Raw genomic sequence first — 26827 nt, 5'->3', positions numbered from 1 at the left:
GAGATGTGAATCTTCACTTTTTTACGTCTAAACTTGTATTTTTTATTATCTTTACGTTCTTAGGCAAAGTACCTGATAAGCTACAAAAAGTTGATCTAAAAGTTTATTCGCCAATTACAATGAAACGTTGCATTCGAGAATATATCATATAAAAGACAGTCATATTTGCGCATTTGCACAAAATATGGCCAAGGAGCCTGTCATGTGATATATATATATATATATATATATATAAACAACGATCTTAATTTAAAAGACATTAATTAACTTATTAATTTTAACATTGTATATATATGATAAAAATATTGTGAAGTTTTAAAAAAATTTAATAAATTAATATAATTTAATTACTTATTTACTTCTCATACTTTTTAAAACCAATTAAATCTTATCTATGTAAATTCTCATGTGTGTGTATGTTTTTTTTTTATTATAAATTTCTATATCAATGAATTGTAATCGCCTAACTGTCTACATCGGATCTTAGTGGGGATATAATTTTTTTATAGAATTTAAGTTTTTTATCTTTTTATTTTATTTTAGCGGATTTACATTCATGATCTGGTTAATATATTACGGTCGAAAATAATATACTAATATTATAAATTTATATTTTAAAAACATTATTAAATTAGAAATTTATTTCTTATAAATTAAAAGTTGCATGTTAATAAATATCTTTAATGTACTAAAAATATTTTTAGGGTGATTCGGTAGTCCGCTTGTTTCTAATGGCATTCAAATCGGCCTTGCCTCGTTGTTCAACCATGCGACTGTTGGGATATCCGATGATATTACACCAGGCGCCTCTTTCATAGACTGGATCACTCAACACACCAATAAGAATAATAAAAATTAATATTATTTTATTTGAAATTAAATATCACCGGTTTTTCCTTTCAACTTATAATTAATAAAACATAATAAATTATTTATTTTAAAAACTGTACTCAATCTCTCTAAAAAAGTAGTATGTTCCGATAAAAATTTAAAATGTAAACGCGGAGAAAGAATATAAAATGCGCTAAGGCACTAATATGCGCTTAAATAAAAACTCGTTCTAAATATTTAATTATTAAGTAGTAATTAAAAAGTGCATGTCCTTTACTTATTATATTAAATTACTTACAAATAAATTATCTCATTTTAAGATAAAGAGTTTCTAAGTTAAAATTTCTAACAGATAGAGCTATAAATATCTTATTCCTTTGTTTAAATGCTACTACAAAATAATTTACTTGTATATCTACTATTACTTAAATAAATTAATTTAATAAATAATAAATTGTATTCAATCTAAATATACATATGTACAAATCGGAATTTAATCAAATATTAGAATGTATTTCGCGAATGAAACATATTGACATTATTTTTCTTTTTTAAAATATTCTTATTTAATTATTAAAAATGCAGTCAAAGATCGTCTTATCTAATTTTTAAGTCGGACAGATAAATTGATGTTGTTTTACGAAGAAGTAATAATGCAGTGAAATAGTTTTTTCAAAAAAGATTGATAAAACAAATCGTTTTCAATTACGTTCAAGAAATCTGAAACAAAATATATCTAATCCCCCCCAAGACATATAAGATAATTAATTGATGCAAAATATGTATTGGCAATTAGAAATGTATATAAAATTATTTTAAAAAGTATATTAAAAGATAAAACTAATATCTTTATTAATTTTGAAATTGCTTGTTTCCAGCAATAAATTAAATAAAAGACTCAATAAAATGCAAGCTTTTTTAATATAAAATACAACATAAGAGTTTCAAGCGTTTTTGCATACAACTTAAAAAATTAAAACATGCGTATCTTATACTATTTTTGTTTAGTAGATACATTAATAAAAAATATTTTATTCTTATTTTAAGACCTACTTCAATTTTGATTGCCAAAAATAATATGTGTTTTCCCAATAGAAAAAGTTTATAAAATTGTATGGGACAAATGGTTGTAAAACAATAAATCATTGGTAACCAAGGAATTTTGAAAACATAGATGACATAGAGGAAAAGAGAAAATTAATTTTTATAAAACATTGATAATTATTGCCGAAATAATTGTAAAATAGGATTTTGAATATCATAAAAAATAGATTTATACCATGTTAGTAACGAGTATGGCCAATTATTTTAACAATATATTTACAAAATAGAAATTAAAATTTAGAAACAAATTATGAATAATGAAAAGATTATTTTAGTTGTAACATGTTCAACATTTAAAAATATAATTGTGGGAAAAAAATATTTTAAATTATTTTATATATATGTTTATAAAACATGCACAATTAATCTTAAATTATATTGCACCAAAAGTATTAAAACATGAAATATTAATCATAGGATGTATTTAGATTTATTTAATTATATTGTTACATAAATTTGTTATATAATTTATAAAAAATATTTATATTTTAAATTCATTTTTAACTTATATTTGTCTACTAATCTTGGAAAAAATATATTGTGAAAAAATTTGTATTTGGCAACCTGTTGCATTCTAACGCATCATGTGTGCACAATTTTTGCGAAATTTTGTCTAGTTATATGCCATTATTGTTACAATGTTTGCAAAATTTCCTATTCAAAGTTTGCTGTCGTAATCATACATATTCCAATTAATCATAAAAATCACAAAATTAAAATATATATTTTTGCAAAATTATCTACTTCAACTTGATTTATAGAAAGAAATATTATTAAATTGTAAAAATTTTGTATTTATTCTTATTAAAAAAAAACAATTTTTTTATAAGTGTGATATCTATGCATCTCAAATAAAGATAGCACCACCTTTCCTGTTACATGAAAATGTAGGAATATGTAAAAAAAATTACGAAGGCCTTTTTTTTACGAATGATTCCGCTTCAACTGTTTTATAATATTATACAAATACTAAAAATTATGTAAATACACATATGTTCAATAACGTTACATTTGCCATAAATGTCATAAATTGTTTAGAAAATTAATAAGTAAGTTATTTATAACTTGATGTATGTAACATTTGTGCGTATTCCTATCGGTTAGTTCAGATTAAACTTGAATAACCAAGTGACGATTTCAATCTGCAGTATCGGGATAGATATAATGAAGATAATTATGTCAAACGTATCACAGTGCTTATTCGCTAGGAATTACGTCGCTGTTTATAATAGCGTGTCTGGCGTCATCGTCAATGTAAGTGATATTTGAACTGGTTTATGGTTCATGTATATAATGATTGACGTTTAAAATTCATTGTCAGTACTAAAAATCACACAGAAAAAACAATCATGTAAATTAACAAGTAGGTTTTTAATTTAACAAGATTTATTAAATAAACCTTTGCATTAATATGATACAGTATCATGCAACCAACCAGAATATTTAAATTCTAATAATGGTTTTGAAAGTTTGATTATTACATCTAGTTATAATAATCTAAGTATTGAATCTTAATTCGATAGCATGATTTCATCTAAAAAAATTTTCTGTAATATAACTAGTCTTGCATATGTTACAACCATAAATGTATCTAAGTTGGTTGTAATCTGCTAGCATAGAATGGCTAAGTCAACATATAGAATGAGAAATTTTTTGCTTCTGTCAGCTTAAATTGATTTAATTAACAACAATATATATACATACATATTATAGTATTTGCTCCAAAATTTATCGACCTAGCTAAAATTTACACCACTTATAATATTTGGAAGTGTATGTTGTAAGATTTTTTTTGTAGTGTTGAAGGATATGAAACGTACATTGGTACAAAATTAAACAAAATTTTTGGTTATTATAATTAAGTTTACATTAAAGTATTAGTGCCTTCAACAGATGGCAATAGACTTATTTGATACCTACACCAGAAGATGTTGTGAAATCAAATTTGGTTGCCTCATCTTACCAGACAGACATTATCAAAATTGTTTGGTTAATTGATAAAAGTTGGTCCCCCCCCTCTCAACCCCCAATTTTGTTCCGTGTAGAGTTTTACATTTTGTTTACTTAAATTTTTAATACTAACAGTGAATTTTGGAACAAGCAAATACAAATTTCTATCGCGCGGATAATCATCGCGTACTCCAATAAAGCCAACATTTTGAGATTAAAAAATTACTTTCAGAATTTTCTTTCTAATTACCGTCGCCACAAACATCGATATCATAATGATGTTTAATGCTGATAATAATGATTATAAAATATTCTTTTATTCACTTATCTCTTAAGTACACGTAAGTCTTAAATATTAAACAATTTACTTAAAAATGCTAAGAAAGTTTACTTTTATTTATGTTTATTACTTTTTCAAATAAAACAGAGATATACGATTGTAAGTCACATCAATTTTAATACTTTTATGACACCAAATGACACTCTTTTATCAATAGGGTGCAGATCGCAAATGTTGGCGGATTACCGGCTCGTAGATGGAGCGTACCATATCAAGCATCATTAGAAGTAACACCATTCCTAGCTCCATTTTGTGGAGGAGCTATCATCAGTGAAACGTTACGTGATACCTATGCCAATGTATTATTACGTATGTTATTCTTTATTCTGTCCAATGCTCTCATTCTTAGTCTATTTAAGTCGTAATGTAAAAATTAAAAATGTTATTAAATATAACATATAAATTAATAGCTGCAACTGCTCAATAAATTATAGCAACAATCGACAACCCATATTACAATGTCCATCTCCTAATTATAACAAAATGCCGTGCTTGGTCGTGCGTTCAGTTTTGTCAATATAACAATTATTGAAGCAATGGCTGTCGAAGAGAAAATAATTTCCAGTTATCGAAAGAGCTCTAAAAGAAATTTGCGTGAGTTAGAGCAGTCAGCAAAAATAAAGAGCATTAGTAAAGAAAAGTTATTTTAATTAAAAAACTTATAAAAAGGAACTTTTAACAAATTCAAATTTATAAATAATTTTTAATTATTATTCAACTAGTTGTTTTCAGTATGAAATATCTAAAACCGGAGCATTGGTAATTTTATGTTGTAATTTTAATATATTTTAATAATATTTTAATTAATATGTATGTTAAATTTTATACACACGATTTGTAATAAAAATTAGAACAAGAAGGAAGTATATTAATACGTTACTTTTAAGGTAAATTAATGGAATAAACTGTAATTGAAGAAACCTTGCGTAATGAATGATAAAAGATTAACATACAAAAACTTTGACAAAGATTTGTAATTAAGATATGCAATTGATTTTATATTATGTCGTTCTATTTTAAGGATTAATCGTATATAAGCTGCAATTTTATATAGGCAATTGTAAATATTACATAATTATTATTGGTTATGAAAATAGATTTAGAAGAGTGCCATATACGTTTCGTCGTTGTGGAAGCAAGATCTTAGGAAACTAATTGCGACGTATATCGAGCTATAAGCATAATAATGCATGCTGGTTTCAACGAAAAAGATAAGTATTAATGACATCGGTTAATCAAAAGCATCGGAGGACATTCAAGTTTACACGAAAACGTCGGAAACGATTGCCTTGCCAACTGTCAGATAGGCAATTTCGATGATTATCCTCTCATAGCTACTGGCTGGGGAAAAACGTCGGTAAAATCATCACATAGACTGTTTGGAGAATGTAAATTCTCATAAATTTCTTTATTGTTGTATTTATTTTTTTTCAATCACTTTTTCAATTTTTGAAAAAAAAAATAATAACATATATTTTTGGGAACGGTTTACAAAAAAAACTTCAGGCAACACACAATTTTTAATTTACCAATTATAGCAAAAAATTAAAAACACCTCTTATATTTGAGTAATGTTACTTGATAATTAAACAACGATTTTTAAATATAAAAAACGAAATTAACAACAGATAACTGTATATGATGATTTTAATTAAAAAATTAAAGCAAACGTTATTTTAAAATACTATACGTATTGTATAAATACATTACATATGTAGTATGTGTACAGGCGTGTGTTATAACATTTTCCCTTTAAAAAAACGTTCTAGTAAGTTAGAAGCGATAATTCAATACAAAAAATGTCAAAACGATTATATTTTTTGGTAAAAAATATATTAAAAGCAATTACAGTTTACAATTGTTGTAATAAACAATGACTAAAAACAAGATAAAGTTTTGCCCATTGGGATAAAATAAAATAATAATGTAAATACACACAATTTTTATTTTTAAACTTTTTAAATTTACTTCAGAACTACAAGCTTAAGAAAATCTATGATAGGTGTGTAAGACCAAACTGATATTTTCATTGTTTTATAAGAATTCATATATGAAGACTTACATACATATAAAACGATTAAAGAAATTACATAAAAACATATTAAAAATAAAACAAATAAAAAAAGAAACAATTAAATTATATAAAATAAAATATTTAATAAAATGCCTTTTTGTAGCTTAACGTGTTTATAGTGTAAGTCGTTTACAAGAGACTTTATAGTAAAAGGGTAAACCACGAATTAGGCAGGGCCCCCCCAGATTCAAACATGTCAAGGAAAAACTCAACATATGTACCTTCACAAGGAAGGCAGAAGGAATGTGCCATTGTAAGTAATTGTGAATCAACGATGCGTGAGGATCTGATTCCAAAAAAGAAGACAAAAAGTAAATTTATTAAAACACCGTTATACCGCATTATTCTATGAAGTGCTATCAAAAAAACAAAAATAAAAATTTTTATAATTTCGATATTTTTTCCGCAGAATTCTTAATTGGTATTGATGAACAGCCTATGATACTTTCAAGAGTATAGAGTTTCAATGTCAATTTTTTGTCAATGGATTTTGCAGTATAACGTAAAATTAATAAATTCAGCATTAATTAGTAAAAAAATTCTAACAAATATAAGGCAATATAAATAAAAATTGTGTTTTATAGGGATGGATGAGGTGGCCACTCGTTGGCTGGACAATATTTTAGTTGGTATCATGTCGTATGTTATGGCGCGTGCGGTACAGGCCCCCCCCGACCGTATCGACCAGCGATGTTTCTATAAATAGTGGATTAAGTATTACACAGAGAAAATGAGACTGATTAAAACATCCAGCCATCAATTCTTCTAATTATTAGTAATGTTTTAAAATGTAAATCGGGTCCACCAAGCACATGTTTTTTATATATAATGAAAAACAGATTAAAAATTATAAACAAGCTTTACACGCTTTGAAGTAAGAATCACCAATTTAATGGGTAGTTTCCAAAAATTATTATAACATTAACATCATATCTTTATAATTTGTTATAATTGATATATCTCTACCAAAAATTAATGATAAATAATACAAGTAAGATTGAAAAGACATATTAGTAATCTTAATTTATTTTTAAATAATACAAAAAGCGGGTATTAATTATTTCTACCTATGCCATTATTAATTATTACAATTGTAATTATTATAATATCTTTGCTCCAAAAAGTGCTAAAAGGTTCATAACGTCTTTTACAAATTGAGTTCCATATGTATAGTATTGGACCACATTTTTAAAAAAACTGTTTGTTGGTGTTCTGTATAAAATATAACCATTAAAATTTATACGCCATCTTTTACGTATTTTGATAATTACATAATAGGGAACCCGGGGCAGACTGGAAGTAGCATGGTAAAATAGAAAAGTTTATTATTTCATTGCATGGTCCCCAACCGGGAAAATTGTCAACTAATTTGTGATTGTAAAATTTTCGCACGGTTGCGAAACATGCAATGAAAAATAATAGTACTGTCCCACTTTACCCCGCTATCCATTCTGCCCGGGTCATCCTATAGGCGAAATGCTATATAGAACAAGGCGGAGTATTAAATATCTTCTGTGTATAATTATATCTAATACATATAACCTTTACTGTAATCATTTTGCTTGTAATTTGGAAAAAATTTTTTTAATAAACAATTAAAAATTATCTTGCCACCGTACTATTAGCAACTTTATGTGCAATTAATTTATTATTAATAATATATTGGTACTTTTACAAATGATCTACATAATTTTTAAATGAAACATATTGATTAGGAGAGGACCGTTATTTTGAGAGAAGAAAAATGTATTTACGAAATTGACCTAATGTTTCACATAAAAAAATAACTTTAACTACTAGAAGTGGTTTATAAATCAATATAAAGGATAATATTAAAAATAATTTAATTTTTATTTTTAAATTGCTAAATATGACAAAGCTAATTGTAAATAATAAATAAACTGAGAAAAACGTAATGATTCAACAAAACGTTAGTGGCGGGCTGCAACAAAAGATATACTTAATAAATCTATTTGCGGGGAAGCACAGCAAAACGTTGAATTGACTATTATTTATTTGCAATACCATAATGTTGTAGAAGATTATCTTGGTGGAAGCCCGCAACTAAAGAAATTTTGGTTGAATCAAAATAATATCTAAAAAAAATTAAACATCAATTTTTTTTCTTTTAGCTTATATTTACATTTAACATTTAGGTCACGTAATAATTGTGGCTGAAAGCAACGTAATACTTACGTAAATGTTAAGGAACAATTTGTGTGTATTATTTATTGAGATAGTGCTTATTTAATATACCATTTCTTTTACCTCGAGTGTTCCCCATCCTGTTAAGAAGCAAGGATCGCCAACCAGGACGGAATTTGTCTTTGCGATAGAGATTGGTTTGCACTAATTTATTATATTCTATGTCAGTTTTTAAGTGGAGCAATCCAATATCGTTGGCAAGTAAAGACAAATAAAATTAGGATGGAGAATGGCTTCGTCAATCTGATAAACATTACCGGATTCACTCAAAAGATTTGTGCCCGCATGAACTGTTATGTCTTTCAGATCACTGGGATCGTTAATCCTATGTTACGCAAAAATTATATATTTATTATAAAAATTAATATTGGATTATTACTTTAATTAAATTCAATAAATTAATAAATTATTAAAAATTAAAAAAAGTGATCGTAGTGAGAAAATAATAAATTTAAATATTTATGTTTACTGAAGAAAATTGAAAAAATTGCAATATTAAAAAATCGAACTGATCAAACATCGACGAGCAAATATTAAAGAAAGAAGTAGCAAAGATTAAAAAATCTTATATTAGGCGCAAAAGTCATACATACAGCATAAGACAGTGAGCCACGGTGAGAATGTAACGCTTAGAGATAATAGATCCGCCGCAAAATGCTTGTTTTGATCTTAAAGATACCATATAAGGATGTTCTCCGACTATAGCATCAGTCCCCCGACGATTTGAGGATTTCCAGCTAAAAAATTTTTAAAGAATAAATTTTTAATAGATTCTTTTACTGCAAGTTTTATTTTAATATTTTTTTAAGATTTTATTTCTACAGTATTGTCGAGAATTGCAAGTAAAAATTACATACTGATATTTCTACTCCAAAAATTTGTAAGTTAAAATACAATGTAATAATATTTCTTCTTTAAAAAAAAGTCATAGAAAATTAAATATTGTTTTGTTACATATTCGGTCGAAAGTGACCCTTCGTGTCATTTTTCGGAGAGTAAAGTTACGGATTTCAGCACTTTAACATTTTTGAACAGTTCTTGTCCTCCAATAGATAATGTAAATTGTGACGAAAAACTTTCAGCACGACTTCTTTAACACGTTTGATCATTTCAGCCACATTTTAGCATGCACACGAGTGTTGTCTTGCGACACGCGTATGATAACTTTCGTAGACACTACCCAAGACGCAATATAGATCCTTTGTAATGCTTGACGTTGCACTCTTCTCGAGAGTTACGGAGAATAAACAGAGGGTCATATAATAAGCATTTGCATGTTGCCGAACCTCCGTTCACTCAGTTACATGGCAGTTTTTACCCATTTAACGTCTACGGAGGTTACGCGGAGTCTGGAAACTCTCCGTTCACCCTCGCCACAATTCGCAGATTTGACGTCGCTGGTTGGATAAAACCTCGAAATACTCTCCCTAGACCCTTAATAGATACTTCGTACACTCTTCCCGTAAACCTCCGTGTATCCTCTATAGAATTTTCGGAGAGGTCACCGAGAAGCCTTTTTAGACCCTAAAGTAGGGCTATTATAATAGGTCTTAAATTGTCCACTATAATAGTTGTAATTTTATAAAATTTTTATACAGTATATAGCATCTTTGATAGCCCGACTACACTCATTCTATGGAAGCTGAAGGTGTATCATTTAGTATACTGTTTGTTATTATCAAATTCCGTGTGCTAATTGATTCCGTGTGTCTCTGTATGTGCATGAGGGCCTCTGAACATAAAAATTGCTAAGGTTTGCGTACATTAAAATTTTGCTTTGCAAAAATCTCGGATTGGATCGTGGCCAATACTTTTTAGTGCGATATTAAGAATAGAACCATGAAATCTTGTATGCCTTTGAATCCGATAATAATTAGCAGAAGAAGTGACTCTTTTTTAATACGAAGATTCGCATTTATTTGAATACTACTTCTATTATTGCAATTGAATGCAAAGAATTTTAAAGATATTCAGAAAATATTTAATTGAATATCTTCTGAATATTTTTTAAATATCTTCTGAATTCTTCTGAATTCTGCTTTTTGACAAAATGTCAATATTTCTTAATTCTTTTTAATCCGACGTTTTATGCAAATATGTATCAAGAAATACGATAGTATTTTACTTCAAGTAAACGCACGTCATAAAATCGTTTTGTACTTAAAACTACCTTCTACTTCTGTTTTACGTCTAATAAACGATAGAGATATAATATGAAAAACACTTTAACATCTTCATAAGCGCATTTTGAATAAGGGTTTAATATTATCTTAATATAAAATTTTTTTAAATTTATACATACTTGGATTTTTCCTAATAATTATAAATAAATTTGTAATTGTAAATTATTACTATGCATTTAAAGTCGATATAAATAAAGAAACATAAAATTTCAATTTTTAGAGTTATATAAACATTTACGTCAATTAATTACGTTATGGTTTATATTATTATAAATAAAATTAAGATTTATTTTTATCTAAATTTACTAAAATAAATTGTTTTTCTCATTAATTAATATTTCAATGACCAAAATTGTTTTATTTTATATTAACACTTACCATGACTAATTGCTGCCAAAGAGGCAATCAAAAGACCAAAAAATGCGTACATTATGAAAGATTAGTTACTATTGACCGAAAAAATCTACTTCATAAATATATATATAGTATATACATATGTTCTTAACATATATTTGATACATGTATTTATTTGTAAAGATAACATTTCTAAGATTAGATAATTTTGATTAGATAACACTTTTAAGACCGCATAAGTATCATTTTAATTAGAAATATTGTTATCAGACAAAATTTTTAAAGTATAAAACAAGTAATTCTGAAATTAATCTGAAAATATTTAACTCCATGGCCGGTATTCATAGTCGAATCTTATTCAAGACCCAATTTGAGCACGATCTTGAGACGTTAATGCTGTTATTTCATTGGTTAAGTAAGTCTCAAGTCGGCTCGAAGCTAGACTTAAGACAATTCTTGAACTTACGATCGGTCTATGAATTCCGTCCTATGCATTAGGTTTAGTCCATACTTTAAATAAAATTAATAATAAAATTTATTTCCTCTCTTTTTTTTATTAAACTTTTTATTTATATTAAAAAAATCTTTTTTGCTAAATTTATTAAACAAATATTTATAACAATAGATTTATAAATTTTGCAAAAACATATAATATTATTTAACGTTGGATAAAATTTAAGCGATTATTACAGCGAACAAAGACATGAATTTTTTATATTAAAAAAAGTTATTAATTTTTATCGATAATTTATTTTACTGGTAGAAAAAGCGTACATTTCGCAAAAATAATTTGCTCTCCCTTATACTATATACTATCTATATAAATAAAAATGTAAATGTTTGTTCCTCATCTAAGATCTCCGTAAGTTTTTCACCGATTGCTTTGAAATTTTGACACAACGTTGCATTCGTAACCGGGAGTGTTCTTATGGGGTCTGATTTTGGAAAAACCGTGTGTTTAAAAAATAATGGCCATAATTTAATTTTAAACAATATTTTTTTAATGATATTTTTTTGTAATTTTGATATAACGTTGTATTGAATTTAGTTAGATGTACGTAAATAAATAAATATTAGATTTATTACTGGTCATTTCATAAATGCAGGCCTTTAATCTGAGAATGTTTCTTTTAGCGTGTATATGACAATTTAGAATCAATGGCAGGATTTGAAATTTTGACACAATGTTGCATTCGAAAACGGAAGTGTTCTTATGGGATTTGATTTGGATATACCGGTGTTTCAAAAATGATGACCATAATTTAAGTGTAAAAAATAGTTTTTCATTAATATTATTGAAATTTTGACATATTGAGACGGGGAGTGACGGGGAGAGACCGGGAGAGACGGGGAAAGACCGGGGAGAGACGGGGAGAGACGGGGAGAGACGGGGAGAGATTGGGAGAGACGGGGAGAGACGGGAAGAGACGGGGAGAGACCAGGAGAGACGGGGAGAGACGGGAGAGACCGAGAGAGGCGAAGAATGTTTCTATTGTATTTAAATTAAGGTAATAAGAAAAATAAAGATGGCTGTTATTTTATTGAAAAAAAGGAACTTATTTAAAACAATCTTTTGAATGGATTTCTAAATCCATGGCAGCTTTTAGAAAAAAAAGTTAAAAGTACGTGAATAAATGAATATTAGATTTATTAAAGATAGGTAAATGCTTATTCAAAAATAAAATAAAAAGAGCAACAGTAAAGCAAGGCTCTTGAAAGTTAAACAACGAAAGCAAAGAAAATTTGAAAAAAACGTAGCATAAGAATAGAGAGCCACAGCAACGCGTGGCAGGGCATAGCTAGTTATTAATTAAATTATAAATCACTTAAGACAAAATAGCATTTTATATAATATAAATACTAAACAATAAACTATATTTTTTATTTTTCAAATTTATAATCATCCAAGATAGAAAACTGGTCACTCTAGTGTAAACATCTGAGTATCCAAGCGCGCAGGGATTACCGAAAGAAAAGATTCCCATTTGAACTCCGGCCATCGTCTACTAAAGGTCCACCAAAATCACTCTAGAATAAAAATACAATCAATAATAAAATATTAATATTATGTACAATAATTAATGAATTATTTAAAGCAAATTATTGTTATAATTATTTTAAGATAAAAATTTAATTGATTAATAATTAGATCAACTCTTTCATTTTTCTATATTGTTAATATTTTTTTAGCTTTGTATAAAATATATGTTTTTTATAATATTAATAATTGATGGCTTACGTAGCATGTTCCTTCTTTTTTAGTTAAAGTACAGATATGACTATCTATCACATTGACATCCGTCCATGCTCTCGCGCAGTTTTCTTGCGGGTAAACTAACAGCTCAATTTCAAGTAAGTTATTTGGAATACTTTTTTAGTGAATAGCGCGTGTGTGAGTGCCGTGAAACGGAGTAGTAGAATCTGTTATGTCGGCGAACGAAAGAAATGTATATACATATATGAAATCGAAGTTGAGTTTCGGATAATGTCTTTATTCGCGTTCTAATGTCAATGTTTTGCGTCGGCTCTGTGTCTTAGCTTGACTCCAACTGAACTCTATCTTCGCTCTCGCTAAATCCTGTAACAAGGCTGTAGCCTTCTCTCTCTGTAAATATTTTTTCGCTCGCGTTCCAAATCGTGAAAATTGAAATAATTCTAAGTTCCGATTCGCGAAAATATTCTAAGTTCAATGTTGCGAAAAGTGACTTTTACAGCCTTTCGGCGCGAGAGAAGGAGACAAAATCTCGAATTTTGTCCGAAAATCGCGGCTTATATACCCGCAAGTGAAGGCGTTCGGGGGTGAAGAACACGGAAAGAGAAGCAATAAATCATCTAACGCCTGTCATCTAATTCGATAATTAATTAATTATCGTGTTTGATCTTATGGTCGCTAGATGAAATTTTGCCCTCGTATTCATATTCTTTATTCGCGGGGCGCGCAACTATCGCCCACTTCTGTTAATCGTCCGCATTCCTTAATTGAATTTTTCTCAATGGAGTTGAGGATAGGAGATTCCGGTACCACGGAGGTACAGCGTGCTCCTCCTCGTGTTCGAAATTCATTTACGCCGTTTACTAATTAAATAAGGGTGTTCGGCCCTTGCTGCTTTATCCCAAATGGTCCTGCACGAGTGCGAATGCACCGGCGCCAGAGAGAGCGTACGCTTCTCCTCTCCAAGAAGCAATTAATGAATCAAACTAATTAATTAATTTACGCGATTACTACCAATAATCCGGAGCCGATGCGCCTCAGAGGGAAACCGGCTAGGAGAAGGATCACTCCCCTTTTGGAATTTTTACAATATCTAATGCAATCTGTTAATAATCGGTGTGTTTAATTAACGCATGCGCGCCGCCAGAGCGGGCCGCACGCTCGCAGCACGATCCGTCAGCGCTCGGTTACCGTGGCAACGCAGTTCGCGGCACAACGCATCATTGCTTTAATCGTGACGTAACAATATTATAAACATTGCATTTTACTTATTAACATAGACCTACACTCAAAGGATTTATATGCGAAACCACCGGTGTGTGTGTGTGTGTGTGTGTGTGTGTGTGTGTGTGTGTGTGTGTGTGTGTGTGTGTGTGTGTGTGTTTAATATACGACACCACCGAATCTACAGAACACTTTTAATATCCTTTTTAAAAATAATTTTATATACATTTCTAATTGCTAATACATATTTGCAATTATATTAATCTTATATGTCTTTATATACGTATATAAGGTTCTTTTCAATTTCTTGAACGTAATTGAAATGATTGTCTTATCAATCTTTTTCGAAAAAACTTATAATTCATGATTATTACTTCTTCGTAAAACAACATCATTTTATCTGTCACTATAAAAAATTAGATAAGACTATCTTTAACTGCAATTTTTATGATAATGTAAACAAGAATATTTTTAAAAGAAAGAAATATAATTGCAATATGTTTTGCACGAAATATAATTCTAATATTTGTTAAAATATCCGATTTGTACAGATTGTATTATTTCGAGTTGAATGCAATTTATTATTTATTAAATTAATTTATATTAAGTAAATAGTAGATATATAAAATAAATTATTTTGTAGTAAGCATTTAGAAAACAAAGAAATATATTAAGCACTATTTGTTAGAAATTACATTAAAACATCTTTATCTTAAAATAGATAATTTAATTTTAATAATTTAATATAATAAGTAAAGGACATGCACCTTTTTTATTACTTAATAATTTAAAATTAGTTAAAACGTGTTTTTATTTAAGCGCATATTAGATTTTATTTCTTTCTCACGTTTACATTTTATTTTTTATCGGAACATACTATATTTTTAGAGAGATGATACAGTTTTAAAATAAATAATTATATTATTACTATCAATTATAAGTTGAAAAGAAAAAACCGGTGATATTTAATTTTAAATAAAATAATAGATAATATTTTATTATTCAGTATTGGTGTGTTGAGTGATCCAGTCTATAAAAGAGTACGTCCTGGTGTATACATCCGGATATCCTACAGCGCATGGTTGAATAAACGAGGTAATGCCGATTTGAACGCCATTAGAAACAAGTGGACTACCGGAATCACCCTAAAAAATTTTTTTATTACATTAAATATATTTGTTAACAGTGCAACGTTAAATTTATAAGAAATATAATTTTTAATTTAATAATATTTTTAAAATATGAAATTTATAATAAAAAAACACACACATATGAGAATTTACATAAGATAAGATTTAATTGGTTTTTAAAAGGTATGAGAAGTAAAAGAAGTTAAATAAATTATTATTAATTTATTTAATTTTTTTAAAAAATTTGCACAATATTTTTTAATATATATACATGTTTATTAAATTAAGATTAATAAGTTAAGTAATACATTTTAAGTTAAGATCGTTGTTTATATATATACTCACATGACAGGCTCCTTGGCCATATTTTGCAAATGCGCAAATATGACTATCTTTTACATTCTCGAATGCAACTTTACATAGTAATTGCGAATAAATCTTTTGATCAATTTTTTGTAGCTTATTAGGTACTTTGCCTGAGAACTGTAAACATAAATAAAAAATACAAGTTAGACGTAAAAAAGTGAAGATCTACATCTCAATAAAATCTAAAAAAATTAACATCAATTTTTTTTTATTTTGCTTATATTTATATTTAACATTTAGGTCACGTAATAATTTGACTGAAAGCAACGTAATACTTACGTAAATGTTAAGGAACAATTTGTGTATATTATTTATTGAGATAGTTCTTATTTAATATATTATTTCTTTTACCTCGAGTTTTCCCCATCCTGTTAAGAAGCAAGGATCGCCAACCAGGACGGAATTCGTCTTTGCGATAGAGATTGGTTGCACTAATTTATTATATTCTATGTCTGTTTTTAAGTGGAGCAATCCAATATCGTTGTGAATTAAAGACAAATCAAAATCGGGATGGAGAATGGCTTCGTCAGTCTCATAAACATTACCAGATTCACTTAAAAGATTTGTGCCCGCATGAACTGTTATGTCTTTCAGATCACTGGGATCGTTAATCCTATGTTACGCAAAAATTATATATTTATTATATAAATTAATATTGGATTATTACTTTAATTAAATTCAATAAATTAATAATTATTAAAAATTAAAAAAAAATCGTAGTGAGGAAATAATAAATTTAAATATTTATGTTTACTGAAGAAAATTGGAAAATTGCAATATTAAAAAATCGAACTGATCAAACATCGAGGAGCCAAATATTAAAGAAAGAAGTAGCAAAGAATTAAAAAATCTTATATTAGGCGCAAAAGTCATACAGCATAAGACAGTGAGCCGCGGTGAGAATGTAACGCTTAGAGATAATAGATCCGCCACAGAAATGCTTGTTTTGCTTTCTTAAAGATGCCATATAAGGATGTTCTCCGACTACAGCATCAGTCCCACCGACGATTTGAGGAGTTCCAGCTAAAAAATTTTTAAAGATAAAATTTTTAATAGATTATTATTACTGGAAAGTTTTACTTTAATATTTTTTTTGAGATTTTACTTATACAGTTATATTTGAGAATTTGCAAGTAAAAATTACATAATATTTCTTTCCCCCAAATTTGTAAGTTAAAACAATATAATAATGTTTCTTCATAAAAAAACTGTCATAGAAAATTAAATATTGTTTTTGTTGCATATGAGTCGAAAGTAATTTCGTGTCACCTTTCTGAAAGTAAAATTACGGATTTCAGCACTTTAACATTTTTGAACAGTTTTTGTCCTCTAATAGATAATGTAAATTGTGACGAAAAACTTTTCAGCACGACTTCTTTGACACGTTTGATCATTTCAGCCACATTTTAGCACGCACACGAGTGTTGTCTTGCGACACGCGTATGATAACTTTCATAGGCACTACTCGAGTCGAAATATAGATCTTCCGTAATACTTGACGTTGCACTCTTCTCGAGAGTTACGGAGAATAAACGGAGAGTCATATAATAAGCATTTGCATGTTGCCGAACCTCCGTCCACTCAGTTACATGGTAGTTTTTACCCATTTAACATCTACGGAGTTTACGCGGAGTCTGGAAACTCTCCGTTCACCCTCGCCACAATTCGCAGATTTGACGTCGCTGGTTGGATAAAACCTCGAAATACTTTCCCTAGACCCTTAATAGATACTTCGTACACTCTTCCCGTAAACCTCCGTGTATCCTCTATAGAATTTTCGGAGAGGTCACCGAGAAGCCTCCTTAGACTCTAAAGTAGGGTTATTATAATAGGTCTTAAATTGTCCACTATAATACTTGTAATTTTATAAAATTTTTATACAGTATATAGCATCTTTGATAGCCGACTACACTCATTCTATGGAAGCTGAAGGTGAAGATCATTTAGTATACTGTTTGTTATTATCAAATTCCGTGTGCTAATTGATTTCGTGTGTCTCTGTATGTGCATGATGGCCTCTGAACACCAAAATTGCTAAGGTTTGCGTACATTAAATTTTTGCTTTGCAAAAATTTCGGATTGGATCGTGGCCAATACTTTTCAGTGCGATATTGAGAATAGAACCATAAAATTTTGTATGCCTCTGAATTCAATAATAATTAGCAGAAGAAGTGACTTTTTTTTTAAATGAAGATTCGCATTTATTTGAATACTTCTTATTGAAATTGAATGCGAAGAATTAAAAAGATATACAGAAGGTATTTAATTGAATATCTTCTGAATATTTTTTGAATATCTTCTGAATTCTGCTTTTTGACAAAATGTCAATATTTCTTAATTCTTTTTAATCCGACGTTTTATGCAAATATGTATCAAGAAATACGATAGTATTTTACTTCAAGTGGACGCACGTCATAAAATCGTTTTGTACTTAAAACTACCTTCTACTTCTGTTTTACGTCTAATAAACGATAGAGATATAATAATGAAAAACACTTTAACATCTTCATAAGCGCATTTTGAATAAGAATTTAATATTATCTTAACATTTATCTTAAAATTTTCTAAAATTTGTACCTGGATTTTTTCTAGTTCTTATAGATTCCTAGTTATTATAAATAAACTTGTAATTGTAAATTATTACTATGCATTTAAAGTTGATATAAATAAAGAAACATAAAATTTCAATTTTTAGAGTTATATAAACATTTACGTCAATTAATTACGTCATGATTTATATTATTATAAATAAAATTAAGATTTATTTTTATCTAAATTTACTAAAAATACATTTTTTTTCTCATTAATTAATATTTCAATGACCAGAATTGTTTTATTTTATATTAATACTTACCATGACTGATTGCTGTCAAAGAGGCAATCAAAAGACCAAAAAATGCGTACATTATGAAAGATTAGTTACTATTAAAGAAGAAAAGCTAATTCATAAATATATATATAGTATATACACATGTTCTTAACATATATTTGATACATGTATTTATTTGTAAAGATAACATTTCTAAGATTAGATAATTTTGATTAGATAACACTTTTAAGACCGCATAAGTATCATTTTAATTAGAAATATTGTTATCAGACAAAATTTTTAAAGTATAAAACAAGTAATTCTGAAATTAATCTAAAAATATTTAACTCTATGGTTTAGTCCATACTTTAAATAAAATTAATAATAAAATTTATTTCCTCTCTTTTTTTTATTAAACTTTTTATTTATATTAAAAAAGTTTTTTTGCTAAATTTATTAAACAAATATTTATAACAATAGATTTATAAATTTTGCAAAAACATATAATATTATTTAACGTTGAATAAAAATTAAGCGATTATTACAGCAAACAAAGACATGAATTTCTATATTAAAAAAAGTTATTAATTTTTATCGATAATTTATTTTACTAATAGAAAAAGCGTACATTTCGCAAAAATAATTTGCTCACTATATACAATTATTAATTAAATTATAAATCACGTGAGACAAAATAACATTTTATATAATATAAACATTAAACAATAAACTATATTTTTTATTTTTTCAAATTTATAATAATCCAAGGTAGAAAACTGGTCACTCTAGTGTAAATATCTGTAAAAATCGTACGCCAAACGCGAATACGAATAATTATACGCCGAACAACACACGTGTACAAGTCCGTCGGTAAAACCGCGGTCTGAGGCGCCACGGCCCTCAAGTGTCGTTAAGATTATCCTCGCCGCTCGTTATCAGCGCCTTACGCGAACAATTGTGTTTTTTAATACATAATAAGCTATCAGATACATTGTTACGTCCGGCGGGGTTAGGATCGCGCTCTCTCAGCGGGTGACGGAGGCAGCCGCGTTCCGTACGGAACTGCAACTTTGCGCTGTGATTCATCACTTGCACTGTCTGGGAAGGAAAATATAAAAAAAGGTCGAAGCACCACCGATTATCCCGCACACGTAATTCCGCGACGCGGAGAAAAAGAGGAAAAAGAAAAAAAAAGAACTTAGGTTTAGTTACACTGGTTTTAATAATAAAAGAAAAGAAAAATTTATGAAAAAAGAGAACTCGCACCTTCACAATTTGCTGGTTTTGCTCTTATACGTTTCGCACGCACAACGTTCGCTACGATCGCTAGCCGCGTTCTATAATTATAATGAAAGAACTAATTAATAAAGTAAGGGAGAAATTGCCACCTCGAGTCTCTCTTGAATCTGAAATAAAATCGCGAAAATATTCTAAGTTTAAATATGAATCAATTAAAATAGTTCTAAGTGCCGAATCGTGAAAATAAGGCAATTTTGAAATAGCGGAAGTATTCTAAGTTCCAAATCGTGAAAATAATCCAAATTCCAAATCGTGAAAATTGAAATAATTCTAAGTTCCGATTCGCAAAAATATTCTAAGTTCAAAGTTGCGAAAAGTGACTTTTACAGGCTTTCGGCACGAGAGAAGGAGGCAAAATCTCGAATTTCGTCCGAAAATCGTGGCTTATATACCCGCAAGTGAGGGCGTTCGGGGGTGAAGAGCTCGGAAAGAGGAGCAATAAATTATCTAACGCCTGTCATCTAATTCGATAATTAATTAATTATCGTGTTTAAACTTATGGTCGCTGGATGAAATTTTGCCCTCGTATTCATATTCTTTATTCGCGGGGCGCGCAACTATCGCCCACTTCTGTTAATCGTCCGCATTCCTTAATTGAATTTTTCTCAATGGAGTTGAGGATAGGAGATTCCGGTACCACGGAGGTACAGCGTGCTCCTCCTCGTGTTCGAAATTCATTTACGCCGTTTACTAATTAAATAAGGGTGTTCGGCCCTTGCTGCTTTATCCCAAATGGTCCTGCACGAGTGCGAATGCACCGGCGCCAGAGAGAGCGTACGCTTCTCCTCTCCAAGAAGCAATTAATGAATCAAACTAATTAATTAATTTACGCGATTACTACCAATAATCCGGAGCCGATGCGCCTCAGAGGGAAACCGGCTAGGAGAAGGATCACTCCCCTTTTGGAATTTTTACAATATCTAATGCAATCTGTTAATAATCGGTGTGTTTAATTAACGCATGCGCGCCGCCAGAGCGGGCCGCACGCTCGCAGCACGATCCGTCAGCGCTCGGTTACCGTGGCAACGCAGTTCGCGGCACAACGCATCATTGCTTTAATCGTGACGTAACAATATTATAAACATTGCATTTTACTTATTAACATAGACCTACACTCAAAGGATTTATATGCAAAACCACCGGTGTGTGTGTGTGTGTGTGTGTGTGTGTGTGTGTGTGTGTGTGTGTGTTTAATATACGACACCACCGAATCTACAGAACACTTTTAATATCCTTTTAAAAAATAATTTTATATACATTTCTAATTGCTAATACACATTTGCAATTATATTAATCTTATATGTCTTTATACACGTATATAAGGTTTTTTTCAATTTCTTGAACGTAATTGAAATGATTGTCTTATCAATATTTTTTGAAAAGTTATAATTTATGATTATTATTACTTCTTCGTAAAACAATATCATTTTATCTGTCACTATAAAAAATGAGATAAGACTATCTTCGACTGCAATTTTTATTATAATGTAAACAAGGATGTTTTTAAAAGAAAGAAATATAATTGCAATATGTTTCGCGCGAAATACAATTCTAACATTTGTTAAAATATCCGATTTGTACAGATTGTATTATTTCGAGTTAAATGCAATTTATTATTTATTAAATTAATTTATATTAAGTAAATAGTAGATATATAAAATAAATTATTTTGTAGTAAGCATTTAAAAAACAAAGGAATAAGATATATTAAGCTCTATTTGTTAGAAATTACATTATAACACTTTTATCTTCAAATAGATAATTTAATTTTAATAATTTAATATAATAAGTAAAGGACATGCACTTTTTTATTACTTAATAATTTAAAATTAATTAAAACGTGTTTTTATTTAAGCGCATATTAAATTTTATTTCTTTCAGTATTTATTTCTTTTGTTCACATTTTATTTTTTATTGGAACATACTATTTCTTTAACAATCTTTTAGAATAAATAATTATATTATTACTATCAATTATAAGTTGAAAGAGAAAAACCGGTGATATTTATTTTCAAATAAAATAATAATTAATATTTTATTATTCAGTATTGGTGTGTTGAGTGATCCAGTCTATGAAAGAGGACGTCCTGGTGTATACATCCGGATATCCTACAGCGCATGGTCGAACAAACGAGGCAAGGCCGATTTGAATGCCATTAGAAACAAGCGGACTACCGGAATCACCCTAAAAAATTTTTTTATTACATTACAGATATTTATTAACAGTGCAACGTTTAATTTATAAGAAATGTAATTTTAAATTTAATAATGTTTTTAAAATATAAAATTTATAATAAAAACATACACATGTAAGAATTTACATAAGATAAAATATTAATGGTTTTTAAAAGGTACGAGAAGTAAAATAAGTTAATTAAAATATATATATATATATATTATTAATTTAATAAATTTTTTTAAAAAACTTGCACAATATTTTTTAATATAGATACATGTTTATTAAATTAAGATTAATAAGTTAATTAATACACTTTAAATTAAAATCGTTGTTATATACTCACATGACAGGCTCCTTGGCCATATTTTGCAAATGCGCAAATATGACTATCTTTCACATTCCAGAATGCAACTTTACATTGTAATTGTGAGTAAACTTTCAGATCAACTTTTTGTAGTTTCTCAGGTACTTTGCCTCTGAACTATATACATAAATAAAAAAAACGAGTTAGACGTAAACAAGTGAAGATCTACATCTCAATAAAATCTAAAAAAATTAACATCAATTTTTTTTAATTTTAGCTTATATTTATATTTAACATTTAGGTCACGTAATAATTTGACTAAAAGCAACGTAATACTTATGTAAATGTTAAGGAACAGATTGTGTGTATTATTTATTGAGATAGTGCTTATTTAATATATCATTTCTTTTACCTCGAGTGTTCCCCATCCTGTTAAGAAGCAAGGATCGCCAACCAGGACGGAATTCGTCTTTGCGATAGAGATTGGTTGCACTAATTCATTATATTTTATGTCTTGTTTTAAGTGGAGCAATCCAATATCGTTGCGAATTAAAGGCAAATTAAAATCGGGATGGAGAATGGCTTTGTCAGTCTCATAAACATTACCAGATTCACTTAAAAGATTTGTGCCCGCATGAACTGTTATGTCTTTCAGATCACTGGGATCATTAATCCTATGTTACGCAAAAATTATATATTTATTATATAAATTAATATTGGATTATTACTTTAATTAAATTCAATAAATTAATAATTATTAAAAATTAAAAAAAAAATCGTAGTGAGGAAATAATAAATTTAAATATCTATGTTTACTGAAGAAAATTGGAAAATTGCAATTATAAAAAATCGAACGTCGACGACCCAAATCTTAAAGAAAGAAGTAGTAAAGAATTAAAAAATCTTATATTAGACGCAAAAGTCATACATACTGCATAAGACAGTGAGCCGCGGTGAGAATGTAACGCTTAGAGATAATAGATCCGCCGCAGAAATGCCTGTTTAGGTTTCTTAAAGATACCATATAAGGATGTTCTCCGACTACAGCATCAGTCCCACCGACGATTTGAGGATTTCCAGCTAAAAAATTTTTAAAGATAAAATTTTTAATAGATTATTTTTACTGGAAAGTTTTATTTTAATATTTTTTTTAAGATTTTATTTATACAGTTATCTTTGAGAATTTGCAAGTAAAAATTACATATTTCTTTCCCCCAAATTTGTAAGTTAAAATAATATAATAATATTTCTTCATAAAAAAAACTGTCATAGAAAATTAAATATTGTTTTTGTTACATATGAGTCGAAAGTAATTTCGTGTTACTTTTCTGAAGGTAAATTTACGGATTTCAGCACTTTAAGATTTTTGCATAGTTTTTGTTTTTCAATAGATAATGTAAATTGTGACAAAAAACTTTTCAGCACGACTTCTTTAACACGTTTGATCATTTCAGCCACATTTTAGCAAGCACACGAGTGTTGTCTCGCAACACGCGTATGATAACTAACTAGACACTACCCGAAATATAGATCCTCCTTAATGCCTGACGTCCCGCTCTTCTGGAGAGTTACGGAGAATAAACGGAGGATCGTATAATAAGCATTTGCGTATGTTGCCAAACCTCCGTTCACTTAGTTACATGGCAGTTTTTACCCATTTAACATCTTCGGAGGTTACGCGGAGTCTGGAAACTCTCCGTTCACCTTCGCCACAATTCGCAGATTTGATGTTGCTAGCTGGATAAAACCTCGAAATACCCTTAATAAATACTTCGTACAGTTTTCTTGTAAATCTCCGTGTATCCTCTATAGAATTTTCGGAGAGGCCACCGAGAAGCCTTCTTAGATTCTAAAGTAGGGCTATTATAAATTATAATCGGTCTTAAAATTGTCCACTATAAGTTGTAATTTTATAAAAATTTTTTACAGTATATAGCATCTTTGATAGCCGACCACACTTATTCTATGGAAGTTGAAGATGTATCATTTGGTATACAGTTTGTTATTATCAAATTCCGTGTGCTAATTGATTCTGTGTGTCTCTGTATGTGCATGAGGGCTTCTAAACGTAAAAATTGCTAAGGTTTGTGTATGTATATTAAATTTTTGCTTTGCAAAAATCTCGGATTAGATTGTGGCCAATACTTTTTATTTTAGTGCAATATTGAAAATATAATCTTGAAATCTTGTATGCCTTTGAATCCGATGACAATTAGCAGAAAAAGTGACTCTTTTTTAACACGGAGATTTGCACATATCTAAATGCTTCTTATTGCAATTGAATGCGAAGAATTAAAAAGATATTCAGAAAATAATTGAATAGCTTCTGAATATTTTTTAAATATCTTCTAAATTCTTCTAAATTGATTTTTGACAAAATGTCAATATTTTTTAATTTTTTTCAATCCGACGTTTTATGCAGAATATGTATCAAGAGATACGATAGTATTTTACTTCAAGTAAACGCACGTCGTAAAATTGTTTTGTACTTAAAAGGATAGATCTCGGTATGTATTTTACAAATTTAAAAAACTCGATATTAAAATTAAAATTCAATATCGTAAAAGTAATATAAAACATTCAGGTGATCAAGGAATTGTAGTTTAAAAAAAATTTTTTTTTTACTGTTTAAGATCAACTGATAATAATTCTTTTTTTTAGTATTTATTTTTTCTTATTTAAAAAATTTATTTTATGAAGAGTATCAATAAAGCTTAATTTCTCGCTTCTCTAGTATATGCCAAAAGCAACGTAATTTTTTAATTATATATTGTACATTAAGTACTGTACTTTATATTTATATAAAAAAAAAGCTTCTCGCTTGTGCTTTATAACATATAAAAAAAAAATGTCAGTGAAAACCGCGCTATTTTAAAGAAAAACTGAATTAAAGTTTGACGTTAATTATATTATATTAAATGTTGCGTTTTTTTTCTATATAATATAATTTTATTATCAGGCAGATAGTTTTTTCCAAAATGTATACAAAAATTGTTAATAATTATATGGTAATTTTTTTTTTTCAATTTTGGGATAAAAAATTAAGCCTTATTTATACTACCGTCTTTTACAAAACAGATATATTAAAAAAAAAAATATATATATATATATACATATATTTCTTTATTTAAGAAAGAAAAAGTTAATTATTTAAAATAATTAAAATATATAAAATTATTTTGTATATACGTATTGTTTAATAAAAATTGCAAATTTGAGAGAACATTTAGGCATATTACCATTAGGCACATTACCATTTTTATATGTGATGTCTGTTACAGTTATTTTAAATTTTAAAACTTAGTAATCCTACAATGGATGTTACATATTACTTTTGCATTCATCAGATTTTACGGACTTTCTACTTCTGTTTTACGTCTAACAAACGATAGAGATAATAATGAAAAACAGTTTAACATCTTCATAAGCGAATTTTGAATAAGGGTTTAATATTATCTTAATATAAAATTTTCTAAAATTTGTACATACTTTGATTTTTCCTAGTTGTTATAGATTCCTAGTTATTATAGATAAATTTGTAATTGTAAATTATTATTATGCATTTAAAATCGATATAAATAAAGAAAAATAAAATTTTAATTTTTTTAGAGTTATATAAACATTTACGTCATTTAATTACATCATGATTTATATTATCATAAATAAAATTAAGATTTATTTTTATCTAAATTTATTAAAAATAAATTGTTTTTCTCATTCATTAATATTTCAATGACCAAAATTGTTTTATTTTATATTAACACTTACCATGACTGATTGCTGCCAAAGAGGCAATCAAAAGACCAAAAAATGCGTACATTATGAAAGATTAGTTACTATTGACCGAAAAAAGCTACTTCATAAATATATATATAGTATATATATATGTTCTTAATATATGTATATTTAATACATGTATTTATATGTAAAGATAAGATTTTTAAGATTAGATAATTTTGATTAGATAACAATTTTAAGACCGCATAAGTATCATTTTAATTAGAGATATTTTTATCAGACAAAATTTAAAGTATTATATAAGTGACCCTAAAATTAATCTAAAATATTTAACTCTATGCATTAGGTTTAATCCATACTTTAAATAAAATTAATAATAAAATTTATTTTCTTTTTTTTTTTTTATTAAACTTTTTATTTATATTAAAAAAATCTTTTTTGCAAAATTTATTAAACAAATACTTATAACAATAAATTTATAAATTTTGCAAAAACATAAATAACATATAATATTATTTAACGTTG

At 28.0% G+C, this 26827-nt stretch overlaps 1 protein-coding gene across 1 annotated transcript; it reads right to left on the bottom strand.

The window, feature by feature from the left end:
* Positions 1-15424: 15424 nt before the first annotated feature.
* LOC118644221 (transmembrane protease serine 9-like) lies at positions 15425-26449 on the bottom strand. Its single transcript, XM_036294789.1, has 9 exons — positions 26333-26449; positions 23497-23644; positions 22977-23238; positions 22604-22741; positions 22122-22266; positions 16849-16996; positions 16325-16586; positions 15953-16090; positions 15425-15622 (listed from the first exon to the last, which is right to left on the bottom strand). Exons 1-9 carry the CDS (start codon positions 26382-26384, stop codon positions 15476-15478), a joined length of 1440 nt encoding a protein of 479 aa, XP_036150682.1. The 5' UTR covers positions 26385-26449; the 3' UTR covers positions 15425-15475.
* Positions 26450-26827: the final 378 nt, after the last annotated feature.

The sequence above is a fragment of the Monomorium pharaonis genome, unplaced genomic scaffold (genome assembly GCF_013373865.1).
Source record: "Monomorium pharaonis isolate MP-MQ-018 unplaced genomic scaffold, ASM1337386v2 scaffold_458, whole genome shotgun sequence".
In the NCBI taxonomy this organism is placed as follows: Eukaryota; Metazoa; Arthropoda; class Insecta; order Hymenoptera; family Formicidae; genus Monomorium; species Monomorium pharaonis.
This window is presented reverse-complemented; position numbering and strand designations above follow the sequence as displayed.

Bases quoted from the DNA above. Each gene is read 5' to 3' on its own strand.
- LOC118644221 (XM_036294789.1), bottom strand. From the start codon at position 26,384: ATGTACGCATTTTTTGGTCTTTTGATTGCCTCTTTGGCAGCAATCAGT. The intron at 16,587-16,848 runs GTATGACTTTTG...TGCGTAACATAG, and splicing joins GCGGCTCACTGTCTTATGCT to GATTAACGATCCCAGTGATC. The intron at 16,091-16,324 runs GTAAAAGAAATA...TTATGTTTACAG, and splicing joins CAGGATGGGGAAAACTCGAG to TTCTCAGGCAAAGTACCTAA.